Genomic DNA, 27832 nt, shown 5'->3' on the forward strand with positions numbered 1-27832 from the left:
TCCTGTATGGAGCATTTTATGGGGGCCAGTATTCTGTATGGACCATTTCATGGGGGCCAGTATTCTGTATGGAGCGTTATGTGGGGCCAGTATCCTGCATGGAGCGTTATATGGGGGCCAGTATCCTGTATGCTGCATTTTATGGGGGCCACTGTTCTGTATGGAGCGATTCTCCGGTTTCTGAGCTATTGTAGAATTTACAATAGATATCGGTCATGTAATGTAAGAAGTGAAATCTTCGGCATTATACTATATATATATATTTCTCTGCGGTATCTGTGCATCATGAATCGTGGTATGTGTTAAATGGGCCCACTGAGACTCTTTCGCCCAGGGCCCACAAAAACCTGGAGCCGGCCCTGAGTATGGACATCACTAATAGGTTGTAAGCCAGATATACTACCTGTGTGTGACCTGCGCCCTATACAAGCCTTTTTTATGTGCAATCTTAATACTAAGCCATCACCGCCTCCATGTATGGTAGGTTGTGAGTGATCAGTATTTTGCACATGTGTTGCCTCCATCTTTGAGGGGGTTTGCTGCATCCTGCTTTGCTGCAGTAGTCTCTGCGACCGGAGCAGGTGACTACTGTTGCCCTTTTTGTGTTGTGTTAACTTTTGAATATTTTTTTTTGGGGGGGGGAGCGGTTTAATTCCTTTTGTGGCTTTGCTTTTATTTTAGATTTTTCATGAACTGCACATCAGATCTCTATAAAAAAAAATAGTAGGTAACATATTAATGGGGGGGGCAAGCACCTATGACACCATAGCGCTACTTCCATTCCTAAAAACCTGCTGACAGGTTCTCTTTAAAGTGGGTTCACTGGGTAAGGACCCAGCTTTTTGTACAAGTTGTGTACACATCACACGGGTTGCTTGTATCATTTCTTGAATTCTGTCTTCTGATTTTGTGAAATCTTCAAGTTTTTTTATTTATTTTATAAAGAATCGAGAAATTGACAGTTTAAGAAAATGCATTTTTTTTTTAATTTATCACTAACTGATTGACGTAAGTCCGGAGACCTGATGGAGAAGCTCTGTAACTCCCTCACCTATTTTGCTGTTTATAGTGCTTCCTTTGGACTGTTAAAAATAAATTATATAAAAAAAATATATATAATATTTTCTTGTTAACAATGGATTATATACCGTGCTGTATAGTATATCATTAGTATTTGTGGAATACACCCATGGGTAATCTAAATGTTGTTGTTTCTGAATTTTTGTATCCGTAGGGTATGAAGAGTTCTGCACGGTCCATAAATGCACAGAACAAGCAAGGAAACCATGGGACAGAGAGAGCAAAAGCCATTCCAACTATTGCCTTCGGGATGAGAACGTCTAGATCAACTAATTCACTTGCATTTGAGTCCCGGCTAAGTAAGGTAAGATTAATGATGAAATATTGTATCTACACTAATCAGCTCTTCATCATATTACATTAACCCTAGCAGTTGATAATTGCTGAAATATTCTAGTGACGTCTTTGATGCTATCGAAATGTGCACCTGTCTGACAATTATTTGTACCCCAAATGCCCAAGCGTAGTACCAAAGTAACCTCTTTCCAAAAGTGGTGATAAATGTGATAAAGATGCGCTAGCTTAGCGGAAGGGGTGAGCCACACAGTGACAGATTTATTATAATTTGCCCCAGAAATTGGCATAAACTATAGTGCAGATTTACACCACTGCATTGGATGGCCTACATTTGATTTTCTACACAGCAATAAATTAAATGCATTTTACAGGCTTGTTATAAGGATTAGCGCAAAAAAAAAAAAGTGTCTCTTAATAAATTCCCCACCCGCTATTCTCTGAGCGCCTACATCTAATCCTGAAATCAACAACAGTAAAATTGTGTATTTGTGTTTTAATCAACACAATGACTGACTGAAAAAGGACAGCAGTCCAGGTCCGTTTTAATGCAGAGAAGCAATTGGTAAATGCCATAAGAGTCTGTGCACACGTTCCAGTTTTGTCTCATTTTGTTTTTGTGCAGATCTCTTGCAAAACCTAAATGATCTCCTAGTGCCAGCAAAGTGATGAGATCTCATCCACACAATGCTTATTTTTTCCTTGCAGATTTGCCGCAAATTTAAATCTGCAGCATGTCAATTCTTTCAGCGTTTTTACTGCATTTTTTCACCCAAAGAAAACAAGAAAAAACAGCAAAAACGCTGTTGTGATTTCCCCCCTCCCAAGTGTAAACCATAATGAATTGGTTTCCTCACATGACAGCAGCTAATAGTATTAGAACAGTTTAATTAAATTAGTGACGTGTTAAAGTAAACAATGCCCTACCAACTCAGTTCCCTACCAATGTGTGAAAGTAAACAAAGCCCTACCAACTCCATGCTTTACCAATTCAACTTCTCCCCTCAGTTTTTACATTTGCAATTGTGTATTTTTTCATGAACTCATGTAACCTTAGTTCATGGCTGCACTGCATGCATGATTCCAGCTTTTTTGTTCAGAATAGTCACGATTTTTTTCAGACATGAGAAAACTTTCCCCTAAATAATTTGATCAAATTGTCCTTTTTTCAAAAAATGTTTTATGGTTTCACATACGTCAATATTGCATTGCGGGCCTAATTCCTTGTATTGTTCATGCTTGCAAGGTGTAAGCAAAGCTGAACTTTGAGATCCACGAAAAACGCAACGAAACCTGCGTTTTGGCAGCTGTTTTTTTAATGCCAAGAGATCATGTATTGGCTGCAGCAAAAAAAGCAACATATTAACAAAGACTAATAAGTAGGGAAAATTCTGCAACAACTTGACAAAAATGCACCTATTTTAGGCGGAGAGTGACATGTTAAGCATGTCAAGGTGAAGAGACTTTTAAAGTCGCAATGCTCCTCTGGGAAATATGCAAATTGTCTCTTTGAAGAGAAAGAGAACTAGAACTCTAGTGTCACCTACAGGAAGTAGCGATCCTAAAAGTCAATATTGACCCCTTTGTTACCCCTTAGATACCGATCTGACGCCTCTCACCCAGCCAAACCAGAACTCACACTTTTCACTTATGAGGGGCAGTGCCCTGAAACAGTGTCTGCAAATTGAGTTTCTGGTTCTGGCTTTTATCCTAAGTCATGTGATAAGGCTTGTTAAAGGGTCACTATTGACTTTTAGGATTGCTACTTCCAATAGGTGGCACTAGAGTTCTAGTCCTCTTCCTCTCTGAAGACACAATTTGCCTATTTTACGCAGCGTTTTTCTTGCCGAGAGATGCAGAAATTTCTGCTGCAAATACTTAACCTGTGCACGACCATAAGGGCGTAGTTAGACGACCGTACAACACTGTCGACAATTGCATTGCAGTGCACAGACTGGCCTGTGCTTGGCAGTGATTATTTCTATGCAACTGTCACGCTCAGGTCAGGAGAGCTGCCAGCCAGTTTGTGCACTGCGATACGATCGTCGTCCATGTTATATGTCCAGCTGCTCGGAAACTGCAGTCAGGAATAGGACTACTGAGTCATTGATCATTGTAGAGATCTTAAACCCTTTACCCCCCAAGGTGGTTTGCACGTTAATGACCAGGCCAATTTTTACAATATTGACCACTGTCACTTTATGAAGTAATTACTCTGGAACGCTTCAACGGATTCCACTGACTCTGAGAATGTTTTTTCGTGACATATTGTAATTCATGATTGTGGTAAAATTTCTTCGATATCACTTGTGTTTATTTGTGAAAAAAATGGAGATTTGGCGAAAATTTAGCAATTTTCTAACTTTGAATTTTCATGCCCTTAAATCAGAGAGATATATCACACAAAATAGTTGTAGCGCCGGCGTCCCTGCCCTCTGCTAGGCAGGGGCGCTGTTCCCCTCACCTCTCTGCTCCGTGCCCGGCGTCCTCCTCCCGCTCTGCTGGCAGCGTGCGCTCCTTCCCGGCCACTGTGCTTAGGGCGCGCGCGCGCGCTCTCCCTCCCTCTTAAAGGGGCCGCGCGCGCCGTCCTAAGGAGTCCCCGGCCAATGGCCGGAGGACTTCACCATATATAAGGCACCTCCTCCAAAATGGAGGTGCCCGAGCAATGTTGTTGCACTGTTCACTACTCTGCTTCAGCCCTCAGGTCCCGTTGCCAGTTACCTGCCAGATTCCTGACAGCTTGCTGTCTTATTCCTGCCTGATTATCTGCTACCTGCCTGCTAGTCTGAGGTCCGACGGTCTGCCTTCCAACTCCTGTCAGTCTGTCTATGGACCAGCTTGCCTGCTCACCTGGGAGCACACATCTGCTACCTGCTTGCTAGCCTACCTGGAGGCTCCGCCGTCACGTGCTGTGACCACCTGCCTGTCCAGTGACTCCTGCCCGCTCACCTGGGAGCGCTCATCTGCTGCCTGTCTGCTAGCCTACCTGGAGGCTCTGCCGTCACGTGCTGTGACCACCCGCCTGTCCAGAGACTTCTGCCCGCTCACCTGGGAGCGCTCTTCTGCCGCCTGTCTGTTGGTCTTCCTGGAGGCTCCGCCGTCACATGCTGTGACCACCCGTTCATTCAGAGACTGCCCCGGTCACTTGCCGTGACCTCCAGCCCGTTCACTCAGAGACTGTCCCGGTCACCTGCTGTGACTTCCTGCCCGTCTTCCCTGGTCGCCACCCGCTCCCTTACAAGGACCGCCCCCTTGTATAGTAGCTCAGAGGTTCCGCCTCCCAGACCCGTTACAGTTTGCTCGGGCCATGGAACCCGGTGGCACCCAAGCTCCCTCGCTCTCGGACCTGTGTCATGAACTGTCCCGTCAAAGGTCCCAACAGGAGTCCATCCTGGGTCACCTGCGGAATGTCAATACTCGCCTGGACACTCTGACTGCTCCACCAGCAACCTCCGCCAGTGCCATGTCTCGCAATCCGGCAGCTCCGCTGCCCACTAATACCATGGTATCCTACCCCGGACCCCGGCTTTCTGCACCTCCTCGCTTCGGAGGCGACTCCGCCCAGGCTCGGGGCTTCATAAATCAGTGCACCCTGCACTTTGAACTATTGTCCCACCAGTTTAACTCCGACCGAGCCAAAATTGCATTTATCATGTCCCATCTCACCGGGGAGGCCCTGGCCTGGCTAAATCCTCTATGGGAGAGAGGAGACCCCCTGGTGTCCAACCTGCCTGCTTTTCTCACGGCTTTCCGGAAAGTCTTCGACGAACCCGGACGGAAGACCTCATCCGCATCATCACTGCTACGCCTCCGTCAGGGAAGTCTCACCGTGGGCCAATATGCCATACGGTTCCGTACCCTTGCCTCGGAGCTGGCCTGGGATAACGACGCTCTGGTATCCGTCTTCTGGGAGGGTCTGTCCGGCCGTATTAAAGATGAACTTGCCGGTCGGGACATCCCTACCACTCTCGATGACCTAATAACTCTTGCCACCCGGATTGACCTACGGTTCCAGGAGCGTGCCAAAGAGGTCACCCGTGAGAGGAGGTTACCACGTCTAGCTCCTACTTTTCAGAAACCCGTCACTCCCTCTGTCTCTATCCAGGTACACTCTCCTGAGCCTATGCAGGTCGACCAGACCAAGATGGTCAAAACTCGTCAGGACTTACGCCGTGCCGAGGGGAGCTGCTTCTACTGTGGCAGTAAGGAGCACCGGATCCGTACCTGCCCGGAGAGGTCGGGAAACGCCTGTGTCTAGGTTCGCTCAGAGAGGTCGACCTAGACAAGAATAAATCCTCTCCATCTCTGCTGTTGTCAGTCTCAATCGTCTGCGGGGAGAACCGTTATTTCGAACTAGCCCAACTTGACTCTGGAGCAGCCGGGAATCTTATTTCACAGTCCCTGGTAGTGAAATACCGCATCCCCACCAAACCTCTGGCTGTACCCTTGTCTGTTGCTGCCGTGGATGGGGGTCTCTTACCACGCCCCATCCAACTCATCACCGAATCCATTACTCTGCAGGTGGGAATGCTGCATTCTGAGAGTATCTCCTTTCATGTTCTGCCTGGACTCTCCCATGCCCTCTTGCTAGGCCTACCTTGGCTCCAGAGACATGCACCCGTGCTTGACTGGCAGACCGGAGAAGTCCTTCGCTGGGGACAGGACTGCCATAAGACCTGTCTGGTTCCCGTCCATCCCGTCCGTCCTTCTCCTACCCCAGCTAATCTACCTGGACTTCCGATTCCTTATTGGTCTTATGCTGATGTCTTTAATAAAAAGGAAGCAGAGACACTACCCCCTCATAGACCATACGACTGCCCTATCGACCTGTTACCTGGTACTACTCCTCCCCGTGGGCGTATTTATCCATTATCCGCTGCTGAGACCCGGTCGATGTCCGAATATATTGAGGAGAATCTGGCCAGGGGATTCATCCGGAAATCTACCTCCCCGGCGGGATCAGGCTTCTTTTTCGTCAAAAAGAAGGACGGCTCTCTCCGTCCCTGTATAGACTATAGAGGCCTTAACCAGATCACGGTGAAGAATAAGTACCCCCTTCCGCTCATTCCAGAGTTATTTGATCGTCTGAGGGGGGCTAGAATCTTCACCAAACTGGACCTCCGTGGGGCGTACAACCTGGTCCGTATCCGTCAAGGGGATGAATGGAAGACGGCATTCAACACCCGGGACGGCCACTATGAATATCTGGTAATGCCCTTTGGTCTCTGTAACGCTCCTGCCGTCTTTCAAGAGTTGGTCAATGACATCTTCCGGGACCTTCTCTACTCCTGCGTAGTGGTGTACCTGGACGACATCTTGGTCTTCTCTCCGGATCTCCAGACTCACCGGAGGGACGTTCGTCAGGTCCTGCTCAGGCTCAGGCAGAATCACCTCTTCGCTAAATACGAGAAGTGCCTCTTTGAGCAGACCTCGCTTCCGTTTTTGGGCTACATTATTTCTCAGACCGGCCTACGAATGGATCCAGAGAAACTGTCTGCCATCGAGAAATGGCCTCGACCGGAGGGGTTGAAGGCCATTCAGCGATTCCTGGGCTTCGCTAACTACTACCGCCTCTTCATACCACACTTCTCTTCCCGGACTGCCCCAATTTCCGCGCTCACCCGTAAGGGTACTAATCCCAAAGAGTGGCCGCTCGAAGCAGAGGAGGCCTTTCTTTCCCTAAAACAGGCCTTCTCTTCCGCCCCGGTGCTGCATCGCCCGGACGGCAACAAGCAGTTCTTCCTGGAAGTTGACGCCTCCTCCTCTGGAGCCGGAGCGGTACTTACTCAAAAATCATCTTCCGGGAGAATGGTAACTTGTGGCTTCTTCTCCAAACTCTTCTCCTCTTCTGAGCGCAACTATTCCATAGGAGACCGAGAGCTATTGGCCATCAAGCTGGCGTTGGAGGAGTGGCGTTACCTGCTCGAGGGGGCTCTTCACCCGGTAATAATTTACACTGACCACAAGAACTTGGCTTACCTCCAGCATGCCCAGAGACTTAACCCGCGCCAAGCCCGGTGGTCCTTGTTTTTTGCTCGCTTTGATTTTGTTCTTCATTTTCGCCCGGCTGACAAAAACGTCAAAGCAGACGCCTTGTCCCGATCCTTTCTGGTGTCCGATCTCGAGGAAGAACCTAAACATATCATCGATCCCGCCAGAGTAATGCAGGTGGCTCCCGTGAGTCTAAATCGTCTCCCTCCCGGTAAGACGTTTGTTTCAGTACCTGATCGGAAGAAGATCCTACACTGGGGCCATTCGTCTAAACTAGCTGGCCACGCCGGTCAGAAAAAGACCCTCCAGCTTATTGCCCGGCACTACTGGTGGCCTACCCTGCACAAGGACGTAATAGACTTTGTTTCTGCCTGTGTGTCCTGCGCCCGCAACAAAGTCCCGAGACACCTGCCAGCCGGTCGCCTCCTTCCGCTTCCTGTGCCTGCTGCCCCCTGGCAGCATATTGCTATGGACTTCATAACTGATCTCCCCGTCTCCGCCGGTTGTACGGTCATTTGGGTGGTCGCTGATCGCTTTTCCAAGATGGCTCACTTTATTCCCCTGCCAGCCCTCCCGTCTGCACCCGAGCTGGCTAAAGACTTTATCCGCCACATCTTCCGTCTTCATGGCCTGCCCCTCCACATCGTGTCGGATCGTGGGGTACAGTTCACCTCACGTTTCTGGAGAGCCACTTGTAAACTGCTAGACGTCACCCTGGACTTCTCTTCCGCTTACCACCCACAGTCCAATGGTCAAGTGGAGCAGATCAATCAGAACCTGACCAGTTACCTCCGGCACTTCGTTAATGCCCATCATTCAGACTGGGTGGATCTCCTACCATGGGCCGAGTTCTCTTATAACAATCACGAGAGCGAATCCTCCTCCAAATCCCCGTTTTTTGTAGTCTTCGGTCAGCATCCTCGGATTCCTTTTCCTGTCTCCACCTCTGTGGACAACCCGGCTGCGGAATCTCTCGTTAGCAAATTTTCCTCCATTTGGGAGAGTACCCGATCCGCACTCCTTCAGTCGTCCGAACGGATGAAAAGACACGCTGACAAAAAATGCCTGGATCCTCCACAATTTCATCCTGGAGATAAAGTCTGGCTCTCATCTAAATATGTCCGACTCAAGATACCTTCTTACAAGTTAGGGCCTCGGTTCATCGGTCCTCTGGAGGTCATCAGTCAGATCAACCCGGTGGCCTATAAATTGAAACTCCCGGCCAACTTACGGATCCCTAACTCCTTCCATGTATCTCTCCTCAAACCTGTGGTACTTAACTCTTTTTCCAAGTCTACAGGTACGCCTCCTGCTCCGGTTTCTGCTGAGGACGAGTTTGAGGTAGAGAACATTCTTGCCACCAAAAGGGTAAGAGGAAAGACCTTTTTTCTAGTAGATTGGAAGGGGTTTGGTCCTGAGGAGAGAACGTGGGAGCCCCGGGAGAACATCCATGCCCCTCTTATCCTAGCTAAATTTCTGTCTGGCCTAAAAAAGGGGGGGCCTAAAGGGGGGGGTACTGTAGCGCCGGCGTCCCTGCCCTCTGCTAGGCAGGGGCGCTGTTCCCCTCACCTCTCTGCTCCGTGCCCGGCGTCCTCCTCCCGCTCTGCTGGCAGCGCGCGCTCCTTCCCGGCCACTGTGCTTAGGGCGCGCGCGCTCTCCCTCCCTCTTAAAGGGGCCGCGCGCGCCGTCCTAAGGAGTCCCCGGCCAATGGCCGGAGGACTTCACCATATATAAGCCACCTCCTCCAAAATGGAGGTGCCCGAGCAATGTTGTTGCACTGTTCACTACTCTGCTTCAGCCCTCAGGTCCTGTTGCCAGTTACCTGCCAGATTCCTGCCAGCTTGCTGTCTTATTCCTGCCTGATTATCTGCTACCTGCCTGCTAGTCTGAGGTCCGACGGTCTGCCTTCCAACTCCTGTCAGTCTGTCTATGGACCAGCTTGCCTGCTCACCTGGGAGCACACATCTGCTACCTGCTTGCTAGCCTACCTGGAGGCTCCGCCGTCACGTGCTGTGACCACCTGCCTGTCCAGTGACTCCTGCCCGCTCACCTGGGAGCGCTCATCTGCTGCCTGTCTGCTAGCCTACCTGGAGGCTCTGCCGTCACGTGCTGTGACCACCCGCCTGTCCAGAGACTTCTGCCCGCTCACCTGGGAGTGCTCTTCTGCCGCCTGTCTGTTGGTCTTCCTGGAGGCTCCGCCGTCACATGCTGTGACCACCCGTTCATTCAGAGACTGCCCCGGTCACTTGCCGTGACCATCTGCCCGTTCATCCAGAGACTGCCCCGGTCACTTGCCGTGACCTCCAGCCCGTTCACTCAGAGACTGTCCCGGTCACCTGCTGTGACTTCCTGCCCGTCTTCCCTGGTCGCCACCCGCTCCCTTACAAGGACCGCCCCCTTGTATAGTAGCTCAGAGGTTCCGCTTCCCAGACCCGTTACAATAGTTAATAAATAACATATCCCACAGGTCTACTTTACATCAGCACAATTTTGGAACCAAATTTTTTTTTTGTGAGGGAGCTATAAGGGTTAAAAGTTGACCAGCGATTTCTCATTTTTACAACAAAATTTACAAAAACATTTTTTTAGAGACCACATCACATTTGAAGTGACTTTGAGGGTCCTTTATGACAGAAAATACCCCAAAATGACACCATTCTAAAAACTGCACCCTTCAAGGTGCTCAAAACCACATTCAAGAAGTTTATTAACCCTTCAGGTGCTTCACAGGAATTTTTGGAATGTGGAAGAAAAAAATGAACTTTTAACTTTTTTCACAAAAATGTTACTTTAGACCCCAATTTTGTTATTTTCGCGAGGGTATCAGGAAAAATGGACCCCAAAATTTGTTGTGCAATTCCTCCTGAGCACGCCGAAACCCAATATGTGGGGAAAGCCACTGTTCGGGCGCACGGCAGGATTCGGAAAGGAAGGAGCACCATTTAACTTTTTGAATGTAAAATTTGCTTAAATAATTAGCGGACGCCATGTTGCGTTTGGGGAGCCCCTGATGTGCCTAACCAGTGGAAAACCCCCACAAGTAACCCCATTTTGGAAACTAGACCCCTCAGGGAACTTATCTAGATGTGTGTTGAGCACCTGGAACCCCCACGTGCTTCACAGAAGTTTATAACATTGAGCCGTAAAAATAAAATTTTCAAATTTTTCCAACAAAAATGTTTGTCAGCCTACAATTTTACATTTTCATAAGAGTAACAGGAGAAATTGCACCATGCAATTTCTCCTGAGTAAGCAGATACCCCATATGTGGGTGAAAACCACTGTATGGGCGCACGGCAGGGTTCGGAAGGGAAGGAGCGCCATTTGACTTTTTGAATGTAAAATTTGCTTGAATAATTAGCGGACGCCATTTTGCATTTGGAGAGCCCCTGTTGTGCCTAAACAGTGGAAACCCCTCACAGTGACTCCATTTTGGAAACTAGACCCCTCAAGAATTTTATCAAGGGGTATAGTGAACATTTTGAACCCAGACGTTGAGTTTGCATAGGGTACTCAGGTATGCTGCAAGTATCGCGGGTGTTCAAGTGACATGCTCGAGTCCCCGCCTGCATGTTTCACGGTTGTTAGACATCTGGAAAAAAAAAACATGCGGGGATCATTCGTGCATGGCTGGCAATCCCCACAAAGTTTTTTTGGCTGTATAACCGCTGCGAAACATATGGAGCGAAGACTCGAGCATGTCACTCGAGCACCCGCTATACTCGGTGCATACCCGAGCACCCGATGCAAACTCAAGTAGCGAGCACTTGCGCTCAACACTAATCGCCATATCGTCATTATTTATTTTTTTTTACTTCTGAAAAAATCCCAACCGCAGCCCTAACCCTAGTCCAACCCTTACCCCTAGCCCAACCCTTACCCCTAGCCCAACACTTACCCCTAGCACAACCCTAACCCTAGAGTTTATTTTTTACGCCTTTCCTCGTGTGGTATAAGTGATTAGATTACTTTATTCTTCGGGTCGGTGCGATTACAGCGATACCAGATTGATATCGGGTTTTCTTGATTGACAGCAGTCACATACTAAAAAACCTTTTTTTTTGCAAAGACTAGTTTTGGCATCACCATATTTTGAGAGCTATAATATTTCCATATTTCGGCCGACAGAGTCATGTGATGGCTTGTTTTTTGCGGGACAAGTTGACGTTTTTATTGGTACCATTTTCGGTCACGTGATATTTTTTGATCGCTTTCTATTCTGATTTTTGGGAGGCAGAATAAACAAAAAACAACAATTCTGGAATTGTTTTGTTTTTTTTATGCCATGTGGTAAAATTGATAAGGTAGCTTTATTCTTTGGGTCAGTACATTTACAGCAGTACAACATTTATATTGTTTCTTTTATATTTTGGCGCTTTTACACAATAAAGACTATTTTATAGGAAAAATAATTGTTTTTGCATTGCTTTTTTCTGAGAGCTATAACTTTTTTATTTTTCGGTCGTTGGAGCTGTATGGCGGCTGGTTTTTTGCAGGACAAGATGATGTTTTCAGCGGTACCATTTTTATTTACATTCATCTTTTTGATCGCATTTTATTCCACTTTTTGTTTGGCGGTATGATGATAAAGCATTGTTGTTGCTTCGTTTTTTTACATTTTTTTTATCGTGTTCACTAAAGGGGTTAACTAGTGGGACTGTTTTATAGGTTAGGTCGTTACGGACATGGCGATACCAAATATGTGTACTTTTATTGTTTTTTTCATAATATGTATTTATGGGTACAGTATATATTTCTTTTTTTGGGCTTATTTTTTTCATTTCTTTTTTTACATTTTCGCAATTTTTTTTTTTCACTTTCTGACACTTTTCTTACTTTTACAAATTGTCCCACTATCACTTTCACTTTTTACATTCTGATTGGCTGTATAGCACAGGAATGCAGCAACTTCCCTGTGCTGTACATACAGTCTGTCAGCTCTGCACAGGGAGAAGTTAGTTTGATCGTGCACTGCGCATGACCAAAGCAAATTCTTGCCTCCTGGTGATGTTGTCCTGACGACATTGGGTTACCATGACAACATCTGGAACCCGGCACAGACACCGCGGGACGCCGGAGAGGAGGTAAGTACCGGCGCTTACCTCCCCCTTTTGCTCCCTTAATGCTGCGATCGACTTTGATCTCAGCATTTCGGGGGTTAATGGGCAGTGAGCAGTGTGGGACCGCTCTCTGCACATAGCACCGGGTGTTAGCTGTGACAATCAGCTGACACCTGGCGACGATCGCGCAAGCACAGCCTCTGTGCGGGCGAAATCGCCAGGGCGTACTAATACATATCTGGCCCATAAGTTCCAGGGATACTTATTAGTACGCCTTGGGCCAGAAAGGTATTAAAGGGGGCCTGTCACTCAATTCATGCTACCCAAATCACAGAGAAAACCTACTTTGAAGAGCCGGCCAAGGACCATAGGAAGAGACAAGACTTCACAATATGATGATATATTTTGATCTATGACATTTATAAGAGTAACTAGAGAAAAAAGGATGTTATGAAACATCTGGGAATGCTCATGGAAACAATTCCTCATTAAACTACTGTCTCCACTAGACCAAAAAACTCTGTTTATGGATCTTCTCAAACGACTTAACCACACAAACCCTAGAAGCTGCCAGTTCTGCAGTGGAATTGCTAGGGACCAAATAGAAATCCAGAGATTTAGGGCTCGCTCACACTGCCGTATAATACGGCCAAGTGTTATGCGATGTTTTACTGGATAGCTCTTGGACCCAGGGCCGGCCCGAACGTATAGGCGAACTAGGCGCCCGCCTAGGGCGCCGACCCTAAGGGGGCGCCAGAGAAAAAATAGAAAAAATTATAAAAAATCTTTTCAAAAGGCAAAAAGTTTTAGGGATGGAAAGAAAAGTGTACATAAATTTTTTTAACATAAATTTAAAAGAAAAACCGTTGAGCTTCAATTTACGCACGGAAAGTAGGCGCTAAACTACGGACGTGAGTCGTTTGCATCGTCTGCTGACAGGTGTTTGATCCCGCGCGTTTATTTTGCTCCTAAGTTTTCAAATGTTGGCAAAGCAAACAACCAAAAATGCACACACTACACTAAGGGGGTGCCCGAGAGAAAAAAATACATATACTTAAAAGGTACGTGTACCATATGGCCTATTTATACGTAGTTTGGACTTTAGGTACTAGGTACTAGTTGGCGATTATATTGATAGATGTCATCAGTAGTTGATGCGGCTAGTGGGAGGAGTCTGTTTTGACGCATTGGCGTAGACTGCCTGGACTGCCAGTCAGGCCAGCTAAGGCAAGGGAGATAGTATCTACGTTTTTTGCATATCGGCGCGCGCGATTATAATATTTTCGAGGTATGTCTCTACTGTTTGCATGCTTTATCATGTGAGCCATTGGTGTTATTTTGTATATTCATTAGATTCCATGAGGTTTCATGAATGCAAATAGAAAATAGGAGGTTTTTAGTAAATTTTTGGCCTAGGTTCTAAAGTGTTAGGCGCTGCGAGGTAGGTATATTGTTTTGATTTTCAAAAATATTGGAAACATTGGAAATTGTTAAAGAAATTTGTGGTTTTTGTCTTAAAAGTAAAATCGTATTATATAATGTTCAGATAACAATTTTAATCGGCGCGTTAACTTTTAGGTAAATGCTGTGTGTTGTAACGAGTCATGGCTGATAAGAAGAAAAAACTTTCGGGGTTTCAGAACCGTAAAAGAAAAGCTGAGGAGGAGAAATCACTTTCAAAAATCAAAGGGTCGTTTTTAAAATATCTAAGCAATAGAAATGAAGACGCGGAATTCCAAACGTTGGAACAACAGGCTTCTGTTGCCTCGGAAATATCGAATGTGGAAATAGAATTTGTTTCTCATGCTGAAAATAGTGAACTACAACCATCAATATCTGGTGGTAGATCTGATCAAAGTACCAGTACTGACATGGAGGCTGGTACATATATAGAAATACTACGCAAAGACTATTCGGACGATCCCGCTACGTGGACCGTAATCAATGATGACTTATGCCTAGATGTAGTAAAACTCGGCCCCACATAAGTTAAAGATTTCGATTTTCCTTTGGACACTAATCGTAGAAAATTTTCTTGTGTTCACTATAAACGTCGTCTTGTCAATGGTGAAAGTCTTGAACGCAATTGGCTAAAGTATTCTATTCAGAAAAATTCAGTTTTTTGTTTTTGCTGCACGTTGTTTCCAGACTCATCACTTCAACTAGGAATCATCAAACGCTCAGCCTTAGGTACTGATGGTGTAAATGACTGGAAAAACATATCTGCTATTTTAGCCAGCCACGAAAAAAGCAAAGATCACATGATTAGCCTTCAAAAATGGAAGGAACTCGAAAATAGACTTAAGATGAACAAGACCATTGACGAAGAACACTTACGCAAAATTGAAGAGCAAGAAAAATACTGGCATCAAATTTTAGAAAGGTTGATAGCTCTAGTGAGGGTACTAGGTACGCAAAACGTAGCGTTCCGTGGATCAAATGATGCATTGTTTGCATCTAATAATGGGAACTTTTTGAAATTTGTGGAGTATTTGGCTATGTTCGATCCGGTCATGTGTGAGCACATTCGGAAAATCCGGGACAAAGAGATTCATGCACATTATTTGGGAAAAACAATACAGAATGAGATGATTCAACTGCTAAGTAATGGTATTCAGGAAAAGATTCTTGACGATGTCAAAACTGCAAAATACTTTTCTGTAGTGCTGGATTGTACTTCTGACGTGTCTCATGTTGAACAAATGACTATCATTGTTCGGTTTGTTTCCACATCAGAAGACAAAAAGTTTGAAATTAAAGAGCACTTCTTGGGATTCATTCCTGTTTCTGATACAACTGGAGGTGGTTTGACAGCCGCTGTCTTGAACAAATTTGAAGAACTGTCGCTCTCTGTGGACAACTTACGAGGGCAAGGCTTCGACAATGGGAGCAACATGAAGGGAAAAAACATTGGACTACAAAGACGAATTTTGGACATAAACCCACGTGCATTCTTTGTGCCTTGCAGCTCCCATTCTCTAAACTTAGTCGTCAACGATGCCGCTAAATGTTGTTTTGGAGCGACAACTTTTTTCCTGTTAGTTCAAAATCTCTACGTATTTTTCTCTTCGTCAACTCAGCGTTGGGAAGTACTCGTGCGTCATTTGCCATCTCTGACTCTAAAACCTCTAAGCGACACAAGGTGGGAAAGTAGAATTGATGCTCTGGCCCCCCTCCGTTACCAATTGAGCGAAGTCCATGATGCCCTAATGGACATAGCAGAAAATATTAGTCTCACAGGAAGCTCTGGAAATGCCTCCCGGCTAGAAGCTCAAGGTCTTGCTAAACAAGTTGGAACCTTTTCTTTTGTTACATCTGTTCTAGTATGGCTCAACATTTTGTACGAAATCAATTTGACAAGTAAGTTACTTCAGTCACAAGAATTCGATTTAGCTGCTGCTTCTCAACACCTTGACAAAACAAAGAAATATCTGCAATCATTAAGAAGCGATGAAGAGTTTGAGAAGCTGTTAGTTGATGCGAGGGAAATCGCAGAAGAGCTTGGCATACCAGCTAATTTTGAGTCAAGTTCTGCGCCAAAACGTTTAAAGAAAAAAAACAGACCGTTCTCTTATGAAGGGAAAGATGAGCCCATAAGAGATGAGAAACAGAGTTTCAAAATTAGCTTTTACTTTGTGATCTTAGATACTGCTATAAATTCAGTTGATGAGCGGTTCACTCAGCTGAAAGAAATGGAATTGAAATTTGGATATTTGTACCACATCCGTTCACTTGAGGGAAAACCTAGCAAATTTGTTCTGGATAAGTGTAAAGCTCTGGAAAAGTCTCTTACACACAACGAAGTAAAAGACATCGATGCCATAGAGCTATGTGGTGAACTGCAGGCAATGTCAAGACATGTTCCAGAAGATTCATCACCAAAAGACGTTCTTGAACATTTTTACTTAAATCTGACTTGAAAGAAAGTGTCCCCAACCTGGTGGTGGCTCTAAGAATTCTTTTGACTCTGCCTGTGTCCGTGGCCTCAGGAGAGAGAAGCTTCTCAAAACTAAAGCTAATTAAAACATATTTAAGGGCAAATATGACGCAAGAGAGGTTGGTTGGGTTGGCAACAATTTCGATAGAATCTGAAGTTGCTAAACAAATTAATCTCGGTGACTTAGTGTCATCCTTTTAAAAAAAAAAAAAGGCAAGGAAACAAAAATTTTAATTACCTATGGTCGTTTTTGTTTTGTGTTATTGATTACTTTGTATATATTTGTCCTTCTGGAGACATGCACCCGTAAACCCTGGAGACATGCACCTGAAATCGGGACAGTCCCACAGAATACGGGACGGTTGGGAGCTATGTTAAAGAGGATGTCTGACCTCGAAATCCAAATATTTTTTTTTTCAGTTAATCTGTGCTGTATTGTAATATACAACGCCCCTATATATTTTGTTCTTTGTTTCTACCTTACGTTCCTCCTGAATTTCACTTCCTTCCCAGAACTCAGTTTGTTTACGTCTGGCAGCAAACTGGGCCTTTTTATCTAAGCTCACAGCCAGAGCTAGTCCTGCCCCCAGCCTCAGTGTCCAGCCCCGCCCTCAGCCCGCCCACTGAACACTCATTGGCTGTTAGTATCTGCCTCAGCACTGACCTCTGTCATTCATTTCAGGATTGGAAGTGACCGATCCTGTGTCCTCATCTGTAGTGCAATAATCTACCTCACATCCATACCAAGCCATCACATGTCCCCCACATCACATCACATAATGTCAGCCCACACACAAACCTCATCTTCTACAGAACCTCAAAATACACCATCAGCTGCTCCAGAACCTCGTAATACACCTCAGCTGCTGCAGAACCTCGTAATACCGTATTTTGCGGACTATAAGACGCACTTGTTTTCCCCAAAATTTGGGAATAAAATGGGGGTGCGTCTTATAGTCCGAATGTAGTTTACCGAGATCTCAATCTGTGCTTGCACCACCTCCGGCAGCCATTTTGCTGAAGCCCTCCGCCAGGAGAGCAATGTATAGAGCAGGGACTCCACTCCTGCCTGTGTGACGCTCGCAAGCTCTGCCCTGGGAAGATGGGGTACTCGGAGCCTGGTCCGACGTTGAGAACGGGGATGCAGTCGTGGCCTGGCCCCGTTCCGTGCCCAGGGCCGTCACATTAAAAATGGTGTTAGGGCTTTCCGGGTTGAGTGGTAATTGTCGACTACGCCACCTGTGGTGTCTGGTGATGCGCCACCAGCGCCGCTACAGTCCGCTGAGGCCCGATGTCATGGCGGCTAAAGTTCTCGCTGCTCCCTACAGGCGGAGCACGGCCTCAGGGCAGGCACGGCAGGATGAAGGGGGTAGTAGTAGTGTGGGAGTGCGGGCACCGTGTCGCGTGGTATGGCGCGTAATGAACAGTCCGGAGGCCATAGGGATGAATTTCCAAGGCTTTACTCACAGTTCTCATAAGCAGCGCAAGGCTTCTCCCTGCTCCTCGCGGAGTCCTGCGGCCACCAGGGACGGGGGTCCGACTACCTCCGAGGAAGTCCAGTGTGAGGTAGCATCCCTACACCAGAGTGTTCCTGCACTACAGACTTTACCCTTTCCCGTCTGTGCGTGTGTGGATAGGCCGGGTTTCCCTCTGAGCTCCTCTCAGGTGTAGGGCTCGGGTGGCAATTCCTCTCCATCCGAAGCCCGCCGGGATCCTCAGGGCCTAACCGGGCTTTCCCGTCCTGGACATAGAGTACGAGGTCGGGTGTCGGTACCCCTCTTGCAGCCGGAATCCCTCTGAATAGATCAGGTAGGCGAGGACAGGTGGCGTGCTCCGCTCCGTCTGCATCCTCCCCGGGACCCATTTGCTAGGGAGCCACACTCTAAAGCTCCCGGGCCTTCTTGATCCTGGTCCTTGGCCGGGTTGAGACATTCCTTGTCTACAACCTTCCTCTCCTCCCATAGATCGGGGTACGAGGGCTGTGTCCCATGCTGGTGCAGGCCCACACAGGATCTGCGCTCCCGCAGGGAAGTCACTTTACACACAGTAGTTTAGACCGAAAGACCAACGAAGAACCAAGATCAAAGATGGCATTCTATTAAATATGAAATTAGAAGTGTCACTAACTAACTGTTCCTCCACCTACACCCACTAACTGGTTCCTACCTCTTTGTGTTCCCCAGTCTCCCTGTAACCAGGGGAGCCGCACCTAGTGCATACTAGCTCCCTCTGGTGGAAATGTGGTGTTGGATGCAAAAGGCTGTTGCACTACCATCACACCAGGCTTACCTCAGAGGAGGAACACCACACTCCATTAAAGAAGTGCAGCATTCCTGTGGCGGCCGAACCCTCAGGGGCGCCACATTGCCCCCTGGTAAAACACAGCACGTCCGCGGGCTGAAAAGGAATAGCACCCAGGAAAATTTCTTTTTATATAACAAGTAAAACTATCATCCCTTTATGGGAGGCACATTTCTTGTAACGTTGCATAACAGTTATAAAAGTACAAAAGTGCAAGAGTATAAAATTATAAAAAACACAGATATAAAAGTGCAAAATTATAAATTAAGACAAGAGACCTTTTGATCAAGACAGCGGACTGCTTAAAGGTGACGACGGTCAGTTCCGTAGCAAGAGGGACCTGCCCTAAACCCTCTATGTGGGCCCTGGGGTGGCTGCAGGGCATGAAGATCCGGAGTTGGACCCCCACACAAGCCACTCCAGACAGATTTTGCTTCTGAGGTAGTAAGTAGGCACGGTTTTGTATAAAACCAATAGGGAGCACCTAAATAGATGCATAACTATTTACAATGCAGTCCGCCGCCTGCCATAGTCCGCAGGGACCAAAGTCTCTAAAAATGAAGGAACACAGAATATAGCAGCAAATTTTCAAACATAAAACAACAGCAGCAGCAGCCGGGGAGGGGCTGCTTTAGACTTGGGGCTCACGTGGAGGGAAGGGCTCATTCCTCCCGACAGAGGCTAGCCGGTCACCTGAGGCTGAGGGCGGGGTGGCGTCACTCCCAGACACTTTGCGGACGTCCAGGGCGTACCACCCACGCTCCCCCTGGTGGCGAGTGAAAGTCACAGTATCGCCCGGGAAGAGGTTCCGGCCTGGGTGTCCCTTCTTAAGGCGCGGCTCAACGTCCCGCCGGCTGACGAACACATCGTCCTGGAACATGGGACACCGGATAAACCCCCAACCCGCCTCATGGTGAAAACGCACAACCTGGCCTTCATACCGGGGACTAGGACGGGTGGCCTCCTTCAGTTGCGCCCGAATCTTTGTAGCCTTGGTCCTCACCTCGAGGCGCTCGGAGCGTTGCTCCCGCCGACGTTGCTCCCGTGCCAGTTGGAAGATCTGGTCGCTGCACCATTGGCTCCTCCTGCGCGCTTCAGATCTGGTCTCCCGCGGGAAGCCCATAAGGTCACTCCCTTGGTTTTCCCAGGCCCACTCCTCGGCCTCGGGCCAGGTTACCGCTGGTGCAGGTAGCGGGATTACGACGGGTTGCTGCAAGTCCTCTACCAATGCGGACCAGTCCGGGTTGGAGCCGGTAGCCTCCTCCGCAGCTCCAGGCACCTCCGTTACTGAGCTCTCGTGACAGCGTAAGTCCCCACCAATAGCTGCCGGTTGCAGCTCAGGAGCTAGTGCTTGCTCCCAGGTGACTGCGTAGGGGACTATGTACTCCGCCATGAGGTCCAGGATCGTCTCTGATGGCTCCGCAGCCGGGGCAGGGGTTGCACTCTCACCCGCCTCTACGTCACTCTTGACTTCGACCTCCGGGTCGACTGGTCCTGGAACCTCCTCTCCTCGACGGCGGCCTCGGATCCGCTGCAGCATCTCCGCTTTCCACGCAGCCGTCGCCGCCTCCTGGGCCTCCTTCTGCCTCCTTGCAAGTCCCGGAGCTTCCGAGTGGAGAAACTCAATATCTCCCAGTGTTAATACGCCGCCACTTCGCTCTCTGCCGGATGAAGGGCCTGGACCGGGATCAGTGGTCACGTGGTCTCGCTCCCCAGAGGCATCCATGACTACCTCCATTGACTGCCAAGCTCCGACTGACATGGCCGCACCTTGTTGCTTTCCGTCTTCTTCCTCCTCTTTCGGGGCGGTTCCTGGGCGGCATGCTGACAGGTCCACCTTCGTTCAGCCCATCCTGTTTGACGGGCATTACCCCGCGGACAGTCTCTGATGGAAGGGGCAGTCCACATTTTTGGCACCAAGCGGGAGCCCAGCGCACGATGGGAGGTGTACAAAGACAGTCTTTTCACAGCATTATAGCGCCTGTTCTTCTTGGGCGGGCGCCATTTTAAGTGCAAAACAACAGTCCAAGGTGTAAGGCACACAGTACCCGATAGCAATGGGCACTTTTCTCCGTTGCTGTGGGCACGCAATCCTGCCGACTACGCCAGTGATGTGACGCTCGCAAGCCCTGCCCTGGGAAGATGGGGTACTCGGAGCCGGGTCCGACGTTGAGAACGGGGATGCAGTCGTGGCCTGGACCCGTTCCGTGCCCAGGGCCGTCACATTAAAAATGGTGTTAGGGCTTTCCGGGTTGAGTGGTAATTGTCGACTACGCCACCTGTGGTGTCTGGTGATGCGCCACCAGCGCCGCTACAGTCCGCTGAGGCCCGATGTCATGGCGGCTAAAGTTCTCGCTGCTCCCCACAGGCGGAGCACGGCCTCAGGGCAGGCAAGGCAGGATGAAGGGGGTAGTAGTAGTGTGGGAGTGCGGGCACCGTGTCGCGTGGTATGGCGCGTAATGAACAGTCCGGAGGCCATAGGGATGAATTTCCAAGGCTTTACTCACAGTTCTCATAAGCAGCGCAAGGCTTCTCCCTGCTCCTCGCGGAGTCCTGCGGCCACCAGGGACGGGGGTCCGACTACCTCCGAGGAAGTCCAGTGTGAGGTAGCATCCCTACACCAGAGTGTTCCTGCACTACAGACTTTACCCTTTCCCGTCTGTGCGTGTGTGGATAGGCCGGGTCTCCCTCTGAGCTCCTCTCAGGTGTAGGGCTCGGGTGGCAATTCCTCTCCATCCGAAGCCCGCCGGGATCCTCAGGGCCTAACCGGGCTTTCCCGTCCTGGACATAGAGTACGAGGTCGGGTGTCGGGGGCCGGTACCCCTCTTGCAGCCGGAATCCCTCTGAATAGATCAGGTAGGCGAGGACAGGTGGCGTGCTCCGCTCCGTCTGCATCCTCCCCGGGACCCATTTGCTAGGGAGCCACACTCTAAAGCTCCCGGGCCTTCTTGATCCTGGTCCTTGGCCGGGTTGAGACATTCCTTGTCTACAACCTTCCTCTCCTCCCATAGATCGGGGTACGAGGGCTGTGTCCCATGCCGGTGCAGGCCCACACAGGTTCTGCACTCCCGGAGGGAAGTCACTTTACACACAGTAGTTTAGACCGAAAGACCAACGAAGAACCAAGATCAAAGATGGCATTCTATTAAATATGAAATTAGAAGTGTCACTAACTAACTGTTCCTCCACCTACACCCACTAACTGGTTCCTACCACTTTGTATTCCCCAGTCTCCCTGTAACCAGGGGAGCAGCACTAGTGCATACTAGCTCCCTCTGGTGGAAATGTGGTGTTGGATGCAAAAGGCTGGAACACTAGCATCACACCAGGCTTACCTCAGAGGAGGAACACCACACTCCATTAAAGAAGTGCAGCATTCCTGTGGCGGCCGAATCCTCAGGGGCGCCACACCTGCACCGCCGACATTTTCATGAAGCCCACCGCAGGGACACGTACTCCTCCCAGCCCGGGGCCAGCATCATCGCCCCACTCCTGCCACTGCGACCCTTACTCCTTTGTGACCATTGCTCAATCGCCGCTATCCCTACTGCCAATAAGCTGAATTCGGATTATAAGATGGCCCCCCATTTGACACATTAAAACATTTTTTTATTTCTATTTTCCTCCTCAAAATTTGGGGTGCTTCTTATAGTCCGCAAAATACGGTACATCTTAATGGTTATCGTTGCATAAAATTGATAGAATGGATTTTATTTCCAGATGGATAGATAGAGAGAAATAGATATAGATAGTGAAATAGTTAGATAATGGATGGCTGGATAGATGGACAGATGTGATATATAGCTAGATGTGGAATAGATTGGAGATAGACTGGTGTGGAATAAATGGATGGATAGATAAATAGATATAAAGATGATGGTTATATATATAATAGATGGATATGGGATAGATAATAGACATATATTTGGATAGATATGGGATTGATACATAGACAGACACACACAGCACATTATACTTTCCTATGTAGAAGCCTTTTCCTTCCTAGGGTTCTGCAGCTGGAGTTTATTTATTCCAGTCGCATGAGGCTGTCATGTGAATCTAAGGTACTGTCAGGATCTTCAGTCTTTGCTAAGATTGAACGGTGGAAGAAGGAGCTTTCAGCTTTCAGCTCCTTGTTCCACGTTCAATTTCTCTTTCCCTACTAACAGTTAATTGGACTGTTTAGTCCAATCAGCTGAGTCCTGCCACTGCTGGCTTACACTGTGTACTGCCACAGGGAGGCTGAGGCAGGAGGCAGTGGAGTGTCTGGCAGAGACTGGAGGTGGTGCCTGCTGTGACATTACGTCCAGTCACTGCCATACAAGAAAACTCTATACAGGATGTGACCATCTCATTCAGCATCAGGAAAGTACTGGTTACATCCCCGAGTGTGGTATCTAGGCAACAGTGCAGAATGCTGACTGGGCGTATATATTACAAACTGTCAGCATTCTGCAGCCTAGGTACACACCTGTACAAACGCTATAATAGCAAACATTGAATATATGAAATTGGAACTGCATTACTGCTGTAGAAAACATGTTAATTAATAAAGGTACTTAGCGCACAAATTGACCAATTCATGTGAGCCCAACAACCAGCGACAAGGCGTACCCTGTTGTTGGTACCCTAAACCTAACATGATGCCTCTCCCGGGCTAAAAGGGGAGTAATGTGGCATGGGATGCCATGAAGTCATATATACAGGGAATTTTTATAAGAGAATCAGTAAAATCAAATCTAAGACACGGGAACAATCCTTAGAGTTGCAGCAAGAGGTTAAATTAAGGGAAGCATCCTATATAGTAACGGGATCTTTTGGAAAATAGTCAAAAATGGGAGTTGGCACAGAAAGCTGTGGTGGATCATCTACTGGTCTTAGCATCTCAGATATATGTTTATTAAACAAAAATATTGTATTGAGTGATGAAGTCCCGGACACCTACTGGCATCAATAGTCAAGACACAGGAAGGTTCTACATACACTACTCACAAAAAGTTACAGATATTTGGCTTTCGGGAGAAGTTTAAAGATGATCCTAAAATGCACTCTAACCTTTTCAAGTGAACTTAATATGACCGTCTCTAAACTTTTGATTGCACACGTCCAACTATTCAATGTTTCAGGACTTTTTGCACAACTTGCTGTTTTCTAACAAGGAGCTTAATGGCAAAATTCATAACAGGTGTTTGATCCATGAATCGCCCAATAAATTTCAGGATTCAATTAAAATAGGTTTCTCTGGTACTTTAATGGGAGGGAAGGGGGAACTGTGTTTTCGTTTTATTGGAACCTATAAAAATAAGGAAAATATGAATAGTTAACTTCATTTTGTATAAGATACGATTTTGTGCAATAACATGATTGATGTTGCCATGCATTATTGGTTTTTGTACAACTGTTACCTGTTTTACACTTAAAAAAAAGTGCTGTCATTGGTTGTAATATAAATGTTCATGTTACCTGAAGTTTTTTATGCAGTATTCTATTCTTTAACCAAGTATTACTCCATATTCCATTCATTATTGGTGTATTACATGCATACCTGATACTCACATGGTGGTGAACTTGATGATTATGTTGTTGATCAATTAACTTTTTTTTTTTTTGTGATAATTTTAGTTAAAAAGAGCAAGCAGTGATGACATGCTTACAAAGCCAGGGGGCAGCGCAGCCATTGCAACATCCAGGCTGAAGAAAACTATTACAACAGGAGGCATCTCAGAGCTGTCCGAGAGCAGATTCAGGACCGGCACAGGTACATCCTCATCGTTTTCTATACTTTCAGATTGTCGGATGCAGATTTTTTTGTTTTTATTGTTTAAATTACACCATATAACTCTTGGTACTGTAGAAGGGATTTTTCAGATTTCCAAAAAGGACCAAACTCCAATTTATCATTTATATTTTTTAAGTAATTTTTTTGTATTGCGTTTCCATTTGTGCTGGTTGCATATGGTTTGGTAAATTGGCACCAAATTGACCGGAGTACATTGCTGCCGTAATTTGCGCTACTAAATTATGATGAGTTTGTTGGCTGCACAGCCATGCCCCCTCGCTGCAAAGCTCTACCATGGGGCATAAACAAAAATCATGGAGCCCCATAGCACAATTCTAACTAGGGGCTCCCTTCCCCCGCAAAAAAAAACTGAAAAAAAAATATTCGGATGGTTCACAGAGGAGCATATCTCACAACTTTGTAGCACTTTACAAAGTAATTTTCCTCCTATTGAGGATCCTTAGTGTTCCCACACATTGATACTTTATGGCGGTTATGAAAGGGGTATGATGACAACAAGTGCCCCACAATCACGGCATGATATCCCAGTGAATTACTACACAGTACCCTCCACACACACAGTTTGATGACCCTACATTACCCCCCACATTGCAAAGTATGATCCCCCACAGTGACCCCAACATGGCATCTGTATCCAGGATGCTGATACAGTTAAAAGTGCCAAAAAGTTGCCAATGCCAACTGTTCCCTGCTGAAATCTGAGGCAGCTTTGGAGAAGTGCAGGGCCATTGAAACAGGCTGGATCCAGGTACTAAAGCAAAGAGCTTGCAAGTGTGCTCTCCCTGCCTACAAAACCAGCCACCTCTGATACACTGCAGAGGTGGCCAGCAATCTAGGCATCAAGGGTTGCACAATAGAATTAACAATTCCTTCATTTTTGAAAACATAAAGGATTATTAAAGGGAACCTGTCACCACGTTTGCCCCTTATAATATACGACCACCACCTTTCAGCCCTCATATACAGCATACGAATATACTGTATATATTCCCCAATCCGGCCTGCAACAAAAGAAAAATGCCTTTTATTATACTCACCTGGGGAGCTGTCGGGTCCAAGGGGCGTCGCTGGTTCTGGTCTGGCGTCTCCCTTCTTTCGATACCGTCCACCTCCTTGATTCGTTTGGATGATGCGTCCCTACGTCATCCACACAGTGTCCCCAGCATCGGGCTCCTGCGCAGGCGAACTTCTTCTCTGCAATGTCTAGGGCAGAGTAAAGCACTGCAGTGCGCATGCGCCGCAAAATTTTGGCGGAACTCAAGTTTGTGCAAAAATTTTACAACTTTTAACATTTTAGTTTCGCACGTCTCCGCCAAAAAGGGTGGGACGGGGATTGAACGCCACAACTCATCTAATTCCAGACGAGCTGCGTCGTGCTTTCCGCCAGAAATCTTATTCCAGTCCCTGGAATAAGATACGTGGTGAAGAGCATGGAGGGGCATGATGTCTTTAGATGTGCCGGATCCATAAATAGGTGTGTGCCTCTTAATGAAATAGGTGCCTCGGACTCCGCTAATCCCCCTCATCAAGACCGGCATTGTACAGCTTTTGGACTCCATTTGCATCCGTTCTTGTGTAGCACCCTGAGGACTCGGCTGCTACAGGGGTATTACACCTCAAGCCAGAGGTGTGGTATTCCACTCCCGGGTAAGGATGGAGTGTGGAACTGAGCTCAGATAGCTGCATACACTACATACATCCCATTTCCGGGGGACAGACCGACGGTACTCCCACCAATATATGTGCAGGTACGATAGTGTCTGTCCCTGGCTGGAGTGGGAGGGGGGTGGAACATCCCAGTAGTGTAGGGGCAGATAGGGGGAGCAGTCTGGGTAATGCTAGGAGCTCATTGGGTGCTGGTCACCTGAGCTCACACATAGAGGGAGTATATAAGGTGGGCACCATCTTAGGACAGGGTCTTTTGTAGAGAGAGTTCAGTCAGGCAAGAGGAGCAGAGCAGAGAAGCTCAGCCAGAAGGGCTGACAGGGAGTTGTGGTTCCGGCTGGGCCCAGCTCCAAGGCCAAGTCTGAGAGAGAGAGAGGAGTCAGAAGGACCCAGAAAGAAGAAGAAGGAACCCCAAGACCCCAGAATACAAACGGCAGGGTGAAGGGTTGGCACCCAGGGTACCGGATCCCAAGCTGGCAGAGAGAAAAGCACACCTTAGCCAGAGACCGGAGGTCGTGGGCAGGATTTGCCACGACCCTCACTAAATCCACTAGGAAGGCATACCAAGTATAGGGTCAGGGAACCCAGAGGAGGTGTACCCACCAAGAGACCCGAGGGAGCCGGACATAAGTGGATCCCTGGTGAGAACGGCCAGAAGAGAGGGAAAGTAAGACAGGAGCTCAGGACCACGCTCCAGAATTGCTTGGGGGTTGGCCGAGTCCAGGACCTGGTGGACGCAGCACGGCTCGGGTGGTCGCTTCAGGCCAGAGTGACCATAAGAACACCCGTAAGTAAAAAAACCCTGAACTGCACAGCCCGACTCTGAGTCTTCTTGCTGGATCATCCTGCACCTTCACAACCACCATCCTCTACATCTGACCCCCTGAGGCTATACCCCTCCCGTTGGGGGTTATACTATCACAGCTGCACACACACCACCAGCCTCAGCGGACCCTTCTGCAGCGGCGGCCTTTTGACCGCAAATCAACGGGTGGCGTAGTCGACACTAAGAACACCAATAACATCTATCAAGACTGCCACACACTGAGTTTGACACCCTGGGCACGGACCGGGTCGCCGCCACTCGGAGACTACAACCCCCATCTGATCCGGCTCCGGGTATCCCCCAAACAGCACTGGCCCAGGGGGCGCGTCAACTTTGGCGTAGTCGGCAGGATTTCGTGCCCACAACCACCGGGTACTGCGTGCCTGAAGAGAAGTTCAAATTTACCTTAAGAAGAAGTCTCCCGCCGGTTCCAGAGGGTCCCCGCCATGGGACGCCATCACGGATCGTTTCCCGCCGGTTGCCCGCCATCTGCAGCTTTTTCCCGCCATCCACGGAGTTTCCCGCCACTGGGAGACGATTCCCGCCATTTCCAGAAGATTTCCCGCCTTGGAAGAGCGGACGCCATTATGGGCGTGCCAGAGGGTGGCAAGAGGTCACCTCCCATCGTGGGCCAGGTCAAGGAATGGCGCCAAAAGCGGAAACCGCCCCCACCAACAGAGACTGTGATGCTAGAGATGTCCATCAGCGTGAGAGAACTGCCCCTGGAACTGACAATCACAAAGTTGCCCCAGGACCACCTTCAGTGTGGGCGGAGACAGAACAAAAGAGAGAAGATGGGTGCAGCCTGGAGGAGTCTGGAGAGAGCGCACCCGGAGACAAGAAGTCTGGAGAGGACTCCGGAGGAGCCGTACCCGGAG

At 47.9% G+C, this 27832-nt stretch overlaps 1 protein-coding gene across 7 annotated transcripts in view; it reads left to right on the forward strand.

Moving 5' to 3' along the window:
- Positions 1-27832, forward strand: part of SPECC1 (sperm antigen with calponin homology and coiled-coil domains 1) — a 519798-nt gene that overhangs the window by 110330 nt on the left and 381636 nt on the right. For all 7 annotated transcript variants that reach the window (XM_073667990.1, XM_073667989.1, XM_073667993.1 and 4 more), the window contains 2 exons: positions 1235-1384; positions 24286-24421. In XM_073667990.1, the coding sequence (XP_073524091.1) occupies positions 1238-1384; positions 24286-24421 (283 nt within the window). In that variant the 5' untranslated portion in view covers positions 1235-1237. The remainder of the gene's footprint in view (positions 1-1234; positions 1385-24285; positions 24422-27832) is intronic.

The sequence above is a fragment of the Phyllobates terribilis genome, unplaced genomic scaffold, assembly GCF_046119375.1.
Source record: "Phyllobates terribilis strain yellow unplaced genomic scaffold, ASM4611937v1 Scaffold_2__4_contigs__length_985480577, whole genome shotgun sequence".
NCBI lineage: Eukaryota > Metazoa > Chordata > Amphibia > Anura > Dendrobatidae > Phyllobates > Phyllobates terribilis.